Genomic DNA, 12,589 nt, shown 5'->3' on the forward strand with positions numbered 1-12,589 from the left:
AACTCGTCTATTTTGTTACGAATGCTACGTGCATTCAGATAGAGAACTTTCAAATATGTTTTGTGACACTTAGTTCCTGCTTTTGCCCTTTTTATTACTTTACCTTTTACTCCATACCTTCTGCCCCTTCCTGACACGCTCTGGTTTTTAATTTCCCCACTGCTACCTAAGTCTATGACCTTCTCTGTGGTCATTTTTATTATTTGCTCTCTAGGAACCTCCCCCCCCACTAGTTAGTTTAAAGCCCTCTCTACAGCCCTAGTTATATGATCCGCCAGGACTCTAGTCCCAGCACTGGCCAAGTGAAGCCCGTCCCAACGGAACAGCTCCCTCCTGCCCCAGTACTGGTGCCAGTGTCCCAGGAAGCAAAACCCATTTCTCCCACACCAGTCTTTGAGCCACGCATTTAACTCTCTAATTTTATTTGTCCTAGCCAAATTCGCTCGTGGCTCAGGTAATAGATTATTACCCTTGTGGTTCTGCTTTTTAATTTGACCCCTAGCTGCTCAAACTCCCTCAGCAGAACCTCCTTCCTTGTCCTATCTATGTCGTTGGTACCAACATGGACCACGACAACTGGATCCTCCCCCTCCCACTCCAAGTTTCTCTCCAGTCCAGAGGAGATGTCCTTAACCCTGGCACCGGGCAGGCAACACAGCCTTCGGAACTCTCGCTCTCGGCTGCAAAGAACTCTATCTATCCCCCTAACGATACTATCCCCTACCACTACAACATTTCTTTTAACTCCCCCCACTTGAATGGCCCCCTGCTCCACGGTGCTGTGGTCAGGTTGCTCATCCTCCCCGCAGTCCCTGTTCCCATCCTCACAGGGAGTAAGAGCCTCGAACCTGTTGGACAAGTGCAAGGGCTGCGGCTCCTCCAACACTACCTCCTGGATCCCCGTACCTGCCTCACTTCTAGTCACACCATCCTGACCCTGGCCACGGACTACATCTGAATTAATTAATCTAATTGGTGTGAATACCTCATCCTCCTGTAGTTTCTCAGTCTTCTGTTGCAGTAATCCGCCCCTCCCCTTCCAAAGCTGGGTATCCTTTTTAATGTAATTTTACTTCAGTGTCTTTGTCCTCTCTCTCCTGCTGCAGCTTTCCTTCCTTGTGCTCTTTTTCGCTCTCCTGTTTCCCCCCACTCCTTTATTCTTTCCCTTTTCCTGCCACAACTGCACTGCTTCAAGGTAATAGGGAGTCAGACCATGCAGGAGGAGGAAGATCATGGGCAACCTGAGTCGGTGGAGCCTCCAGGAGCAATTAGCTTGTATATATTTTTTTATATACTTGCAGCCAGAGTACTGGCTGCAGTGGGTCAGTCAGCCTACAACTTTGGTGGATGCTTGAGGTTTAGTAAATACACACAAATTTTTTTTAAAAACAATCCCCAGATATTGGTGACACATTTTCTAGATTGAGAAGGCACAGCTCAAAATAGCCAAAAGCCATGGATGGCTACAGATTTAAGGGAAGAAACAAATGCAAATTGGATGCCCGTTAAAAATTGCAGGCATATAGGTGATGAAATCACCAGAAATTCTTTAGATATGTTATTGGATCGCCTCTGGTTTTGCTTACGGTGATTCGGAAGATATACTCTATCTTTCTCCTCCTTGTATGTGTTGGCTCTGTATCAGAGAGTGGGACGTATCAGTATCTCAGCTTCCATTCTGTCACTTTCACTTGTATTCCTGTCCTCTTTGTTGTTTTCTGTCTATGTACTGTCTCCTTTGCTTCTTTTCCTGATTTGCTTAATTTTTTGTAGGTCTTTGACTACTCTGTCTTGTTCTGATTCTTTATTTCCTCCTTCTTTTGTTTCTGTGATTTCAGGTAGGGGACCGGGTTGTGCCAGAGCCTGTGGCTGGCTTTTGCGTCCCAGGATGGATCCTTTAAGGATGCAGGCTGGTGCTTGGGTTGTGGGCGACAGATTGAGGCTGAAGACAGGAATCTGGCTATGGCCACAGACTGGTGCTTGGGTTGTGGGCGACAGATTGAGGCCGAAGACAGGAATCTGGCCATGGCCACAGACGGGTGCTTGGGTTGTGGGCGACAGATTGAGGCCGAAGACAGGAAGCTGGCCATGGCCACAGACAGGTGCTTGGGTTGTGGGCGACAGATTGAGGCCGAAGACAGGAATCTGGCCATGGCCACAGACTGGTGCTTGGGTTGTGGGCGACAGATTGAGGCTGAAGACAGGAATCTGGCCATGGCCACAGACTGGTCTTTGGGTTGAGGAAGAGTTTCTTCTCGGGCTGCAGGGCCACATGGGCAGTGGAGATGGATTGGGTCAGGATCAAAAAACGGAGGTCAGGAACAGGGTGCTGGAGAGCCAGTGCCACAGAGCCATCTATCTTGGAGATGTAAATAGGAGGTCTAAAGTTTACATTCCATAAATATGCACAATTTAATGCTAGAAGATTTTTTAAATTAATTACATAAAACATTTAACTACAGTGATGCCCAGGACTAGGTGACTATTGAACGTTCCCAAGTCCTTGTCTCTCACATTCCAGTAATTCTCCTATCATGTAAAACTGATTATGGGGAGGAACTCTGCTCATTATTTGTAGTGAAACTGTAACTGCATAAAAGGACACATTTAAACTTTGCTGCAAACAGCAGAAGTTATTTTCCTTCTAGCTAACTGTTTAGCACATTGCTCGTCCATGACATTCAGTTGAGCCCATTAACAGCAGTTTGTCATTTTATCCGAAAGATCACTGAAGCAGATCAATAATGGATAAAGCAAATAGCGCAAGTAATGCAGTCATATTACCAAGTTGAAAATAGGTACAGGGAATATAATGATAGACTAAATAAGCTATGAGCTAAAGGCAGCGCAGCAAGTAACTGTGCATTTAGAAGTTAATTTATGGAACAGATCAGCATCTGATAAATTGAACCCAGACGAGGATGGTAGTATTACTGGATTATGACCATATCAGCTCTTACCTGTAGAAGGGTCTCCCAGGTAATCCCAGAGGATGAATGAAGGATCTTTCCAGCAGCATTAACTGGTCATTTATTATTCGTACAGCTAGAGGACTGTAAAATACATTTACAAAGTGAGTGAAATTACTAATTTAGAAGTTTCCATACATGAGGTTGTTTCATTTGCCTCAACACCCAAATTACAATAAAATGTTGCACTAGATTATTCCTTCTAACAAACAGCAAGAGTTTCATCCAACCAATTAGATTTCTTCTCTCGCACTTTTGCCATGGAGTAAATGAAACCCAGACACTCCCATTACTGAGCATGTCTCTTGATTGAAAAACTCAAGAGATGCAGGCAAGGAGGTACATGGGTTCCTGCTGAAACATCTCTTAAAAGCACAAATACCTCTTGGATTTTTCTGGATGGGGAAGCTACTTTATCCATGCTGCATGCAACATATTTTTATTCCAAGGACAGGGCTCAGCATCGGGAGAGATGAGGAGTTCAAAGGACATGCGTGCAAGAGAGTTAATGTTAGACCCTGCCTGCAGGGGAGTACTCTATAGAAGTAAAATCGCGTGGAACAGATAATAGTCCAGTAGATTTTAGAACTCACTTTGTGATGTCAATCTTTTCCAGTCGTTCATGAAAATCTGTGGCAACACGTGTAAAGTTATGTACAGCTGAGAAGAGAGAGTCTGAAACACAACAGCAGATTTTAGGTAAACTTTAACTTTTCAATGAAATCCAACTGCATAATCGTACTTTTAACTTTTTCAGTGCCGATGGTTAATAGGCAACCTATGTAAATAGCTTCCAAGCATTGGTACTGTCCAAGCTTACGGCCTCTGCCTAAGTGACACCCCTACACAGGACACAGTTTTTTAAACCTGGTCTTGTGTTTCAATCCTACACAAGCACCCCACAAGTCCCAATTAATGATGGGTCCACTGCATTGCCACTCCACAAGACCTCAAACAACAGATCTGGTCCTCTCCCATACTGAATTCGACTGCACGGACATTCTACAATTTGTCAGTTTGGATACGCCACACACCATTAGTTGATACCTTCAAACTGTCTCTGGAAGGACTCTCCACAAGCCACTGGATAATCCTGCATAATCCAGAGACATTTATTCATTACCTTCAAGCTTAATGCAAGAACTACGAAACAAGAAAATGCTATTTAACCTATAAAAAACACTATTTAAATTACTTTGAATTCTCAAAAGTAGACTTTACATCCCAGTACCCAATTAGCTTTGTTTATTAAAACTTCACATCAACTGGATAATTTCAACGACTGCTCAGTAATGACACACAAATCATTTTCCTGCTCAACTTTACTAGTGAACAATACTATTACATTAATACAAAAGCAAAATTCTGGAACTACTCAGCAGGTCAGGCAGCATCAATGGAGAGAGAAACAGTGTTAATCCACAGGACTCTGGTCAACGGTGAATGAACGGCTTCATTACACTTGTCCACAGACTTTCTATGGCCTTTTGCACTGGAACTTGCAGTGATTAGAAAGCCATTTTGGCACAGCGCCCTCTTCAGGGGATCTGGGACCTGTGTGAACAGAGCAAGCAACTGTCAATCTCCTTAACCAGTCAGATTGAAGAATCCTTACTGAGACACACTGGCTGGAATTTTAATCAGGAGGTGGGTTGAGAGCCAGGGGTGGGGGGTGGTGCTAGGAAGCGGTCTGGAAACCTGGGAGAATGGGTTTCCTGCAGGCCCTGCAGAATTTAACAGCAGCGCCTGATTAGCATTTCAAAGGTCTCTTTCCCACTCACAGCCAGCCTGAAGAGGAGGCTGGCTGCAGGTGGATAGGCCTGCGGCACTAGGCTGCAGAGAGGAGTGAGAGAGGGATCGGATAGGGCTGGAGGAGGATCTGGGGGAGGAGAGGATCTGGACTGGAGGATCTTGGGGTTGGGGCGGAGGGTATATAAGGTGAAGGTCGAGGTAAGGATCGGGACGAGTCCGGGAAGGCAATTGGAACCCTTGTTGGTGGGGGGGGGGAGGGGTGGAGAGATTGGTCGCCTCAGGAAGGTGATCCGGGGGGGGGGAAAATCGGAGGTTTCAGAGTGGGGAGGGGGTTATCCAATCGCTCGGTGGGTGAGGCAGGGAAGCTGGATCCAGGAGTTAAGTGTAAAGGCACTTACCTATTGGATCCAGCAGTCCTCGCCTTACTGTAGCTGGAGGGTTCCCTGAGGCCTGCAAAACCCAACCAGCCACAGTTAAATTTGTAATGCTGGTTAAATCTGAGGCACGCCAGCCTCATTATCATATTTAAATGGTCGACCCGCCTCCTGGGAGTGGGTTGGCCGCCTGCACCCCCACCACCCCACCCCCTGCCGTTAAAACTCCAAGTGGGCTGGTTGGATTCTTTAAACACTAACCTCCCACCCAACCCCGTACCCACCCATTATTTGGAGTTAAAATTCCCCCTGCAGCATCTGAACCAGGAAGTTGGAATAAATAATTCAATGACAAAACATGTACAGAGATTGAAATATTGAGAGGAATAGAAAGATGGGATTAAGAGAGGGAGACAGAAAGAAAAAAGTTTTAAAAAATGCATTAAAAAAAATTTTTTTAGATCTCCAGCAATATTAAAATCTGAAGGAATGAGACTCCACATTTGTAAAAGTTAATTTTCAGTGCCAGGGACCTTGTTTGGCAGCAATTAAGACTTATCACACCATTAAAAATTCACTTACACTGGAATGGACAAGCCCCAACTTTTTCTGGTGAGTTTAATGGGTATCTATCACACAAGTACAGCAACGTCATGCCCTTCCATGTATTTCAATGCGGAGTCACTCGGCAAGATACCAGTATAGTGAAGCTTCTGGAGGTGCAGGCTAAGTCAATCAGCAACTTCCTGATTTCCGTGTTTAACTGCGCATATGTGGTTGCCGGAAGTTGCAGTCTGATTTATACTTTAACTAGCTGGGGGAGCCCGGCGGTGCCGAGGCTTTCTCGAGGGCATGTTGTTGTTGGAAGAGAGAGAGGGAGCGACTGGGGGGAAGAGAGAGAGGGAAGGAGAGAGAGAGAGAGAGGGAATGAGAGAGAGGGAAGGAGAGAGAGGGAAGGAGAAAGAGAGGGAAGGAGAGAGAGACAGAGAGAGGGAAGGAGAGAGAGAGAGAGAGAGAGAGAGAGAAGGAGAGAGAGATTGGGAGTGTGAGAGAGATTGGGAGTGAGAGAGAGATTGGGAGTGAGAGAGAGAGAGATTGGGAGTGAGAGAGAGAGAGATTGGGAGTGTGAGAGAGATTGGGAGTGAGAGAGAGAGAGAGATTGGGAGTGAGAGAGAGATTGGGAGTGTGAGAGAGAGAGAGATTGGGAGTGTGAGAGAGAGAGATTGGGAATGTGAGAGAGAGAGAGAGACTGGGAGTGTGAGAGAGAGAGATTGGGTGTGTGAGAGAGAGAGAACGGTGTGTAGAGCCCGAGCAGCAACCGGAGCACGGAGCCTGAAGCCGGAGAAAGGCCCGAGGAACCGGGCCGAGCGAGGCACCGGAGAGAAGGAGAGCGAGCAGCAACAGGATTAGACCCAGACCGGGAGGAGCGGCCCGAGCCAGCCAAAGAGGTGAGTGGAGAGGTAGGGGTGCCGGATCGGGTCGGGACTGTCGGGCCTGGAGAGCGAGCAAGCCCGGGGCCTGAAACCCGAGAAACTCCGGGGTCGGAGAAACTCGGACAAACACCGGGCCGGGCGGGGACTGCACAGCCGAGCCGAGGGGCTGGGACCAGGGCAGAAGCCCGGAGAGAGAGCAAGTCCGGGGCCTGAAACCCGAGAAACTCCGGGGTCGGAGAAACTCGGACAAACACCGGGCCGGGCCGGGACTGCACAGCCGAGCCGAGGGGCTGGGACCAGAGCAGAAACAGCCTGAGACCGACGCGAGGAGAGAGAGGAAAACTCCGGGTCCGGAGGAAAAAAGCTTTACCTAGATCTACCTAAATTTAATTAACCTAGAAAAAGAACAACAAACCCGCGAGAAAAAAGGAATAGAAACCCGAGAGAAACGATAAACAACCCGAACCAGGAACCTGTGAGAGAGAGAGAGAGAGAAACTTTTAAGAGCAGCTATATCAAAGATGAACCCCTGAAAAACTCTCAATTTTGGACCTAAAAGTGGGATAAGGTGGAACACGACACAAAAAAGAGAAAAAAAGTTATCTACCTGAGACAAAACAAATGACTACAATGAGCAGGGAAATGAAATATCCTGAGCAATGCACAAAAAATAAAGCAAAGGAAAAACACAAGGACATAACACTAAAAAGTAACCCAGAGGTCCTCTACGTTGACTATACCACACACAAAGGGATTAAGACGAAGAACAACCTCATATTCTACACCGACTCCGTTCCCTCATGGAAGGAGACTTTACAAAAATACTACGCATACGTCTCCAGCGAAGGTATTGGCAGTGGAGGCAGACTGAAAATATGTAAAGATGGAAATCTAGATAAAGATGACCCCCTGCTAACCATAAGCTACTACAACAAAAAAGGAAAGATCATGATACAGGGGAATGTAGAAAATCTGGACTCCTTCGAAAAGGAATTCCCCCAGTTGAAAACTAAGGCAGACACAAATAGGACCAATGGCCAGGAGGCAAAAGAGAGTCGAACAGAGGATGATGAGAACCAAGCGGAGGAAGAAGAAGAGAGTCCAGCAGAGACACACACCTCCCTGACCATCTCCACCCCTCCCACACCTCTCAACGCAAACAAACTGCTGAAAGAGAGTCTGTCCAAACTAGAACTCGAATTCAACGAATACAGAGAAACACAGACCAAGAACTGGACGGAGGAACTCAAACAGCTGAAAACGGAAAACGAGTCCACCATCCACAAGCTGATAAAGACCGTAGAGGAACAAAGAAATAAGATCAAAGAACTCCATACCCAGCTAAACAAAATGATAGAGGCCGTAGAAAGGCTCAGCAGGCAACACAAACCTCCTAAGGTCCAAAAAACAACACACACAAGGACACAGAACCCGTCGGATGCCACCCCACACGAGGACACACCGAAAGCCACAAACCCCGCTCCTGCCACACAGCTTATCCCAGAAACCCAGCCAACAACCAGCCCTCAGTCAAGTCCTGCCCAGACTACCGCTACCCAGTCCTCACACACAGGGACACAGAACCCGTCAGATGCCCCCCCACACGAGGACACACCGAAAGCCTCAAACCCTGCTCCTGCCACACAACATATCCCAGAAACCCAGCCAACAACCAGCCATCAGTCGAGTCCTGCCCAGACTACTGCTACCCAGTCTGAAAAACCAGCCCCTCAGGCGGTCCTGCTGACCGACTCCAACGGAAAGTTTCTGGACCCCCAGAGGCTGTTCCCAGGTCATCAAGTCCTGAAAAAATGGTGCAGCAACACAGACCATGCAATGAGGATCCTGAACAAAGAATCCCTTGGAAGCCCCAAATGGCTTGTGATCCACACAGGAACAAACGACCTACGCACCCTACAGGAAGGCACTGCTAGGGCGCTAAGGGCGGTGAGCAAGGAAGGTCGGAAAAGGCCAGCAAGGAATTCCCCGAGGCGCGATCGTGATCTCCACACTACTGCCAGAAAAGACACCCCAGCCTATATAATCACAACACCAACAGGGAGATCGACACGAGATGTTCTGTCTTCCCAACGTCTACCTGGCCCATCATCCAAACATCAACACAAGTGACCTCTATGACAAAATACATCTACTCAAACAGCGGATGTGGGTCTTCGCAAGAAACCTCATAAACACTGCCAAAAGACGCAGCCCTCCACCCCCTCTACCATTGGGAGCCGTAACCCAAACAGGACCACCAATGTCCCCACCCCCCTTTACAAAACCAACAACAGAACCGTGCTTTTATACCTGACCCAAGACCCCCCTCTAGACCACAGACTGTAGACCAAGAACTGAGAAAGATCATGACGATGCTGAACAGCCTGATAGAAAGCGGAGAAATTATTAATATTGTTATTTATCATTATCATTATTGTTATCTTATCAGTATTATTACTATTATTAGATAGATATATGTGCATGCCTCATGAAATTTATACTAAATCATCATTTAGCAGTATAGAAAATAGTGTTTCCACACTCATCCCACAAAATAGGTCCATTTTATTTCGTTATATTGAACTATATAAATGCGTTCTTCCACATAAGCTGCTGAATATCAGGGCCTCCGCTCCTCAACTTTTGGGATGAAGAGTACAGACCCTGAATTCCTAAAAGCTATAAAAGACATTGATATAATTGTGTTAACAGAAACATGGTGCCAAAAGGACATGCCGACCCACTGTCCTCCAATGTACCATGAAATCATTGTGCCCTCAGTAAAGAACACTAAGACACGCAAGGGCAGAACCTCCGGGGAATCCTGGTGTGGTATAAAGGAGAACTGAACAAACACATCTCACCGATAAAACAGGGAAAATCACACGTATGGCTAAAATTAGATAAAAATATAGGAATAGCAAAAAACGATGTTTACTTATGTGCGATCTACATACCTCCAATAGAATCGCCATATTTTGAAGAGGAGATATTTGACACTCTCCACATGGAAATCAGCCATTTCCAGGCCCAAGGAAAGGTGCTACTATGTGGGGACCTAAATGCAAGGACAGGATGTGAACCTGACTTCATAGACCCACAGGGCAACAACCATGTGTTTGGCCAGACCCCTCTATATATCACACCAGCCATCGCAAACCGAAACAACCTCGATTGTGTAATAAATAAAAGCGGTAGGGAGGTAGTGCAACTCTGTCGAGCCTTAGGCCTGTACATAGTTAACGGTAGGTTCAGAGGGGACTCCTTAGGGAGACTCACATATTCCTCAACTCTTGGGTCTAGTGTGGTGGATTATACAATCACTGACCTGGACCCCTGCGATATCAACGCATTCACTGTCAGGCAGCAATCCCCCTCTCAGACCATAACCAAATAAATGTGTACCTTAAACTTTCTGCCCAAACTACAGACACAAAAAAGGAACCCATTAAGCTACATAAAATAAACCAGACATACAGATGGGCCCCAGACAGTGGAGATAAATTCATCACAGCACTAAATTCACCTGATCTCACAAGTAAAATTTCAAAATTTAAAGAAAATCTATATGAGATCACCAGAGATGGTGTAAACATGGCCATAGAGGATATAAGTATGATCTTCCATGAGGCAGCTGTAAAAGCCGACCTCGTGAAACAGAAGAGGAAGAGTCACAAAAGACAAAATAAAAATAAGAAATGGTTTGACCACGAATGCAAAAATGCCAGAAAAGACCTGAGAAAAATATCAAACCAAAAGCATCGGCAACCAAACAATCCGGACCTACGTACTAGATACAATGAAACCCTCAAAAGATATAAACACACCATTAGGAACAAAACACAAAACTATACCCACAAAATACTCGAAGAAATTGAAAACTCCACCAATCCAAAACAATTCTGGGAAATGTGGAATAACCTGAGTACAACACAATTGCAAGCATTACCAATCCAAGATGGCGACATCTGGAGAACACATTTTGAAAACCTCTACAAAGACATCCCAATAAACGAAACAAACCCAAGTCAACATCAGGTCACAGAAAAACTCCACACATTAGAAGCAACAATTAAAGACAACCAAAACCCTCTAGACTCCCCAATCACATGGAAAGAACTGGCCACAAAAACAAAATCTCTCCACCTAAAGAAAGCCTGTGGCCCAGACAACATCAAAAATGAAATGCTCAAGTTCAGCAATATGGAGATGCAGGGTGCGGTACTCAAATTATTCAACATCATATTACGTTCAGGCTGTTTTCCCGATATCTGGTGCCAAGGACTAATCTCCCCCATATATAAAAGCGGAAACAAATCAGACCCAAATAACTACCGCGGCATCTGTGTCAACAGTTGTCTAGGGAAGTTATTCTGCAGTATTCTAAACAGTAGATTACTTGATTTTCTTAACAAACATAATATCCTCAGAAAAAACCAAATAGGCTTTCTTCCAAAACACCGCACCGCCGACCATATCTATACCCTTCACACCCTCATTGAAAAACATATACACCAAACAAAAAATGGGAAAATATTCGCCTGTTTCATCGACTTCAAGAAAGCCTTTGACTCTATATGGCACGAAGGGCTCTATTATAAACTTCTTCAGTGTGGAATAGGGGGCAAAGTCTATGACCTTATTAAATCAATGTATCTGAAAGACAAATGCGGGGTCAAAATTGGAGACAAACGCACCGATTTCTTCACCCAGAGAAGAGGCGTCCGACAGGGCTGCAATTTGAGCCCGACCCTGTTCAACATATACATAAATGAATTAGCAGACATGCTGGAGCAAAGCGAGTCACCAGGTCTCCGTCTCCTTGATGGAGAAGTGAAATCCCTGTTCTATGCGGACGACCTGGTTCTGCCGTCTCCCACAGAACAGGGATTACAGCAACAACTAGACCTACTCGACAAATACTGCCAAAATTGGGCTCTAACAGTAAATCTAAAGAAAACCAACATCATGATTTTTCAAAAAATGCCCAGATGTCAGGAAAACAAATACCAATTTACCCTCAGTGATACCGCTATAGGACACACTATGAGCTACACCTACCTTGGTCTAACTATTACAGCATCAGGGAGCTTCAGCATAGCAGTGAATGCACTAAAAGAAAAAGCCCGAAGAGCCCTATATGCAATAAAAAGAAAATTCTACAACATCCAAATCCCAATCAAAATCTGGCTCAAAATATTTGACAGCATAATCCTGCCCATTGCACTGTACGGTAGTGAAGTATGGGGCCCGCTAAATCACCAAAGCTACACTAAATGGGAAAAACACACAATAGAAGCCCTACATGCAGAATTCTGCCGAAGCATCCTTCGCACCCAAAGAAAAATGCCAACAAATGCATGCAGAGCCGAACTAGGCAGATACCCACTGATAATAAACATCCAAAAACGAGCACTAAACTTCCTAAATCACCTCAAATCTAGCTCCCCAGACACCCTTCATTTCAAAGCCTTTCAGACCCAAGAGCTAAACCCAGAAAAGAGTCCCCTGAGTCAGCTGCTACTGAAACTAAGTACTCAGCCGGACCCTGACCAGCCCCAGACCAACACAGCCGTCCAAACACCAATCCGAGTGAACCAAATCATTAAACAATGCAAAGAAACCTACCTGGAACATTGGAACAAAGTAACCGAAAGCCAAAGCAGATTAGAATGTTACCGGGCCCTCAAAAGAGATTATAAACTGGCAGACTACCTCACGACCATCAGAGACACAAAACAGAGACAGACCCTCACCAGGTACAGACTAAGCGACCACCAACTGGAAATTGAAAAAGGCAGATACAAGAAATCCTGGCAGCCTAGAGAGAATAGAATATGCGATCAATGTCTGGCCGGCGAGGTTGAAACAGAAATGCATTTCCTCCTAAAATGCGAAAAATTCAACACATTAAGAAACATATTATTCAACAAGCTAAGCCAAACAACCCCAGATTTCAAGGAATTGGATGACCTGTCAAAATTGAGATTAGTCCTGGGAGAAGGAGACAGACCATACCTTGGGGCCAAATATGTAACAACATGTCACAACCTGAGGACTG

At 45.6% G+C, this 12,589-nt stretch overlaps 1 protein-coding gene across 2 annotated transcripts in view; it reads right to left on the bottom strand.

The window, feature by feature from the left end:
- Window positions 1–12,589, bottom strand: part of naalad2 (N-acetylated alpha-linked acidic dipeptidase 2) — a 223,168-nt gene that overhangs the window by 8,283 nt on the left and 202,296 nt on the right. For both annotated transcript variants that reach the window (XR_015079726.1, XM_085998794.1), the window contains exons 17-18: window positions 3,563–3,644; window positions 2,961–3,053 (exon numbers count right to left, since the gene is read on the bottom strand). Coding sequence is in view for 1 of the 2 variants with exons in the window: in XM_085998794.1 (XP_085854920.1) it covers window positions 2,961–3,053; window positions 3,563–3,644 (175 nt within the window). In the remaining variant the exon portion in view is untranslated. The remainder of the gene's footprint in view (window positions 1–2,960; window positions 3,054–3,562; window positions 3,645–12,589) is intronic.

Source organism: Somniosus microcephalus, chromosome 10 (assembly GCF_052327205.1).
Source record: "Somniosus microcephalus isolate GS21.2 chromosome 10, FLI_Smic_1.0, whole genome shotgun sequence".
NCBI lineage: Eukaryota > Metazoa > Chordata > Chondrichthyes > Squaliformes > Somniosidae > Somniosus > Somniosus microcephalus.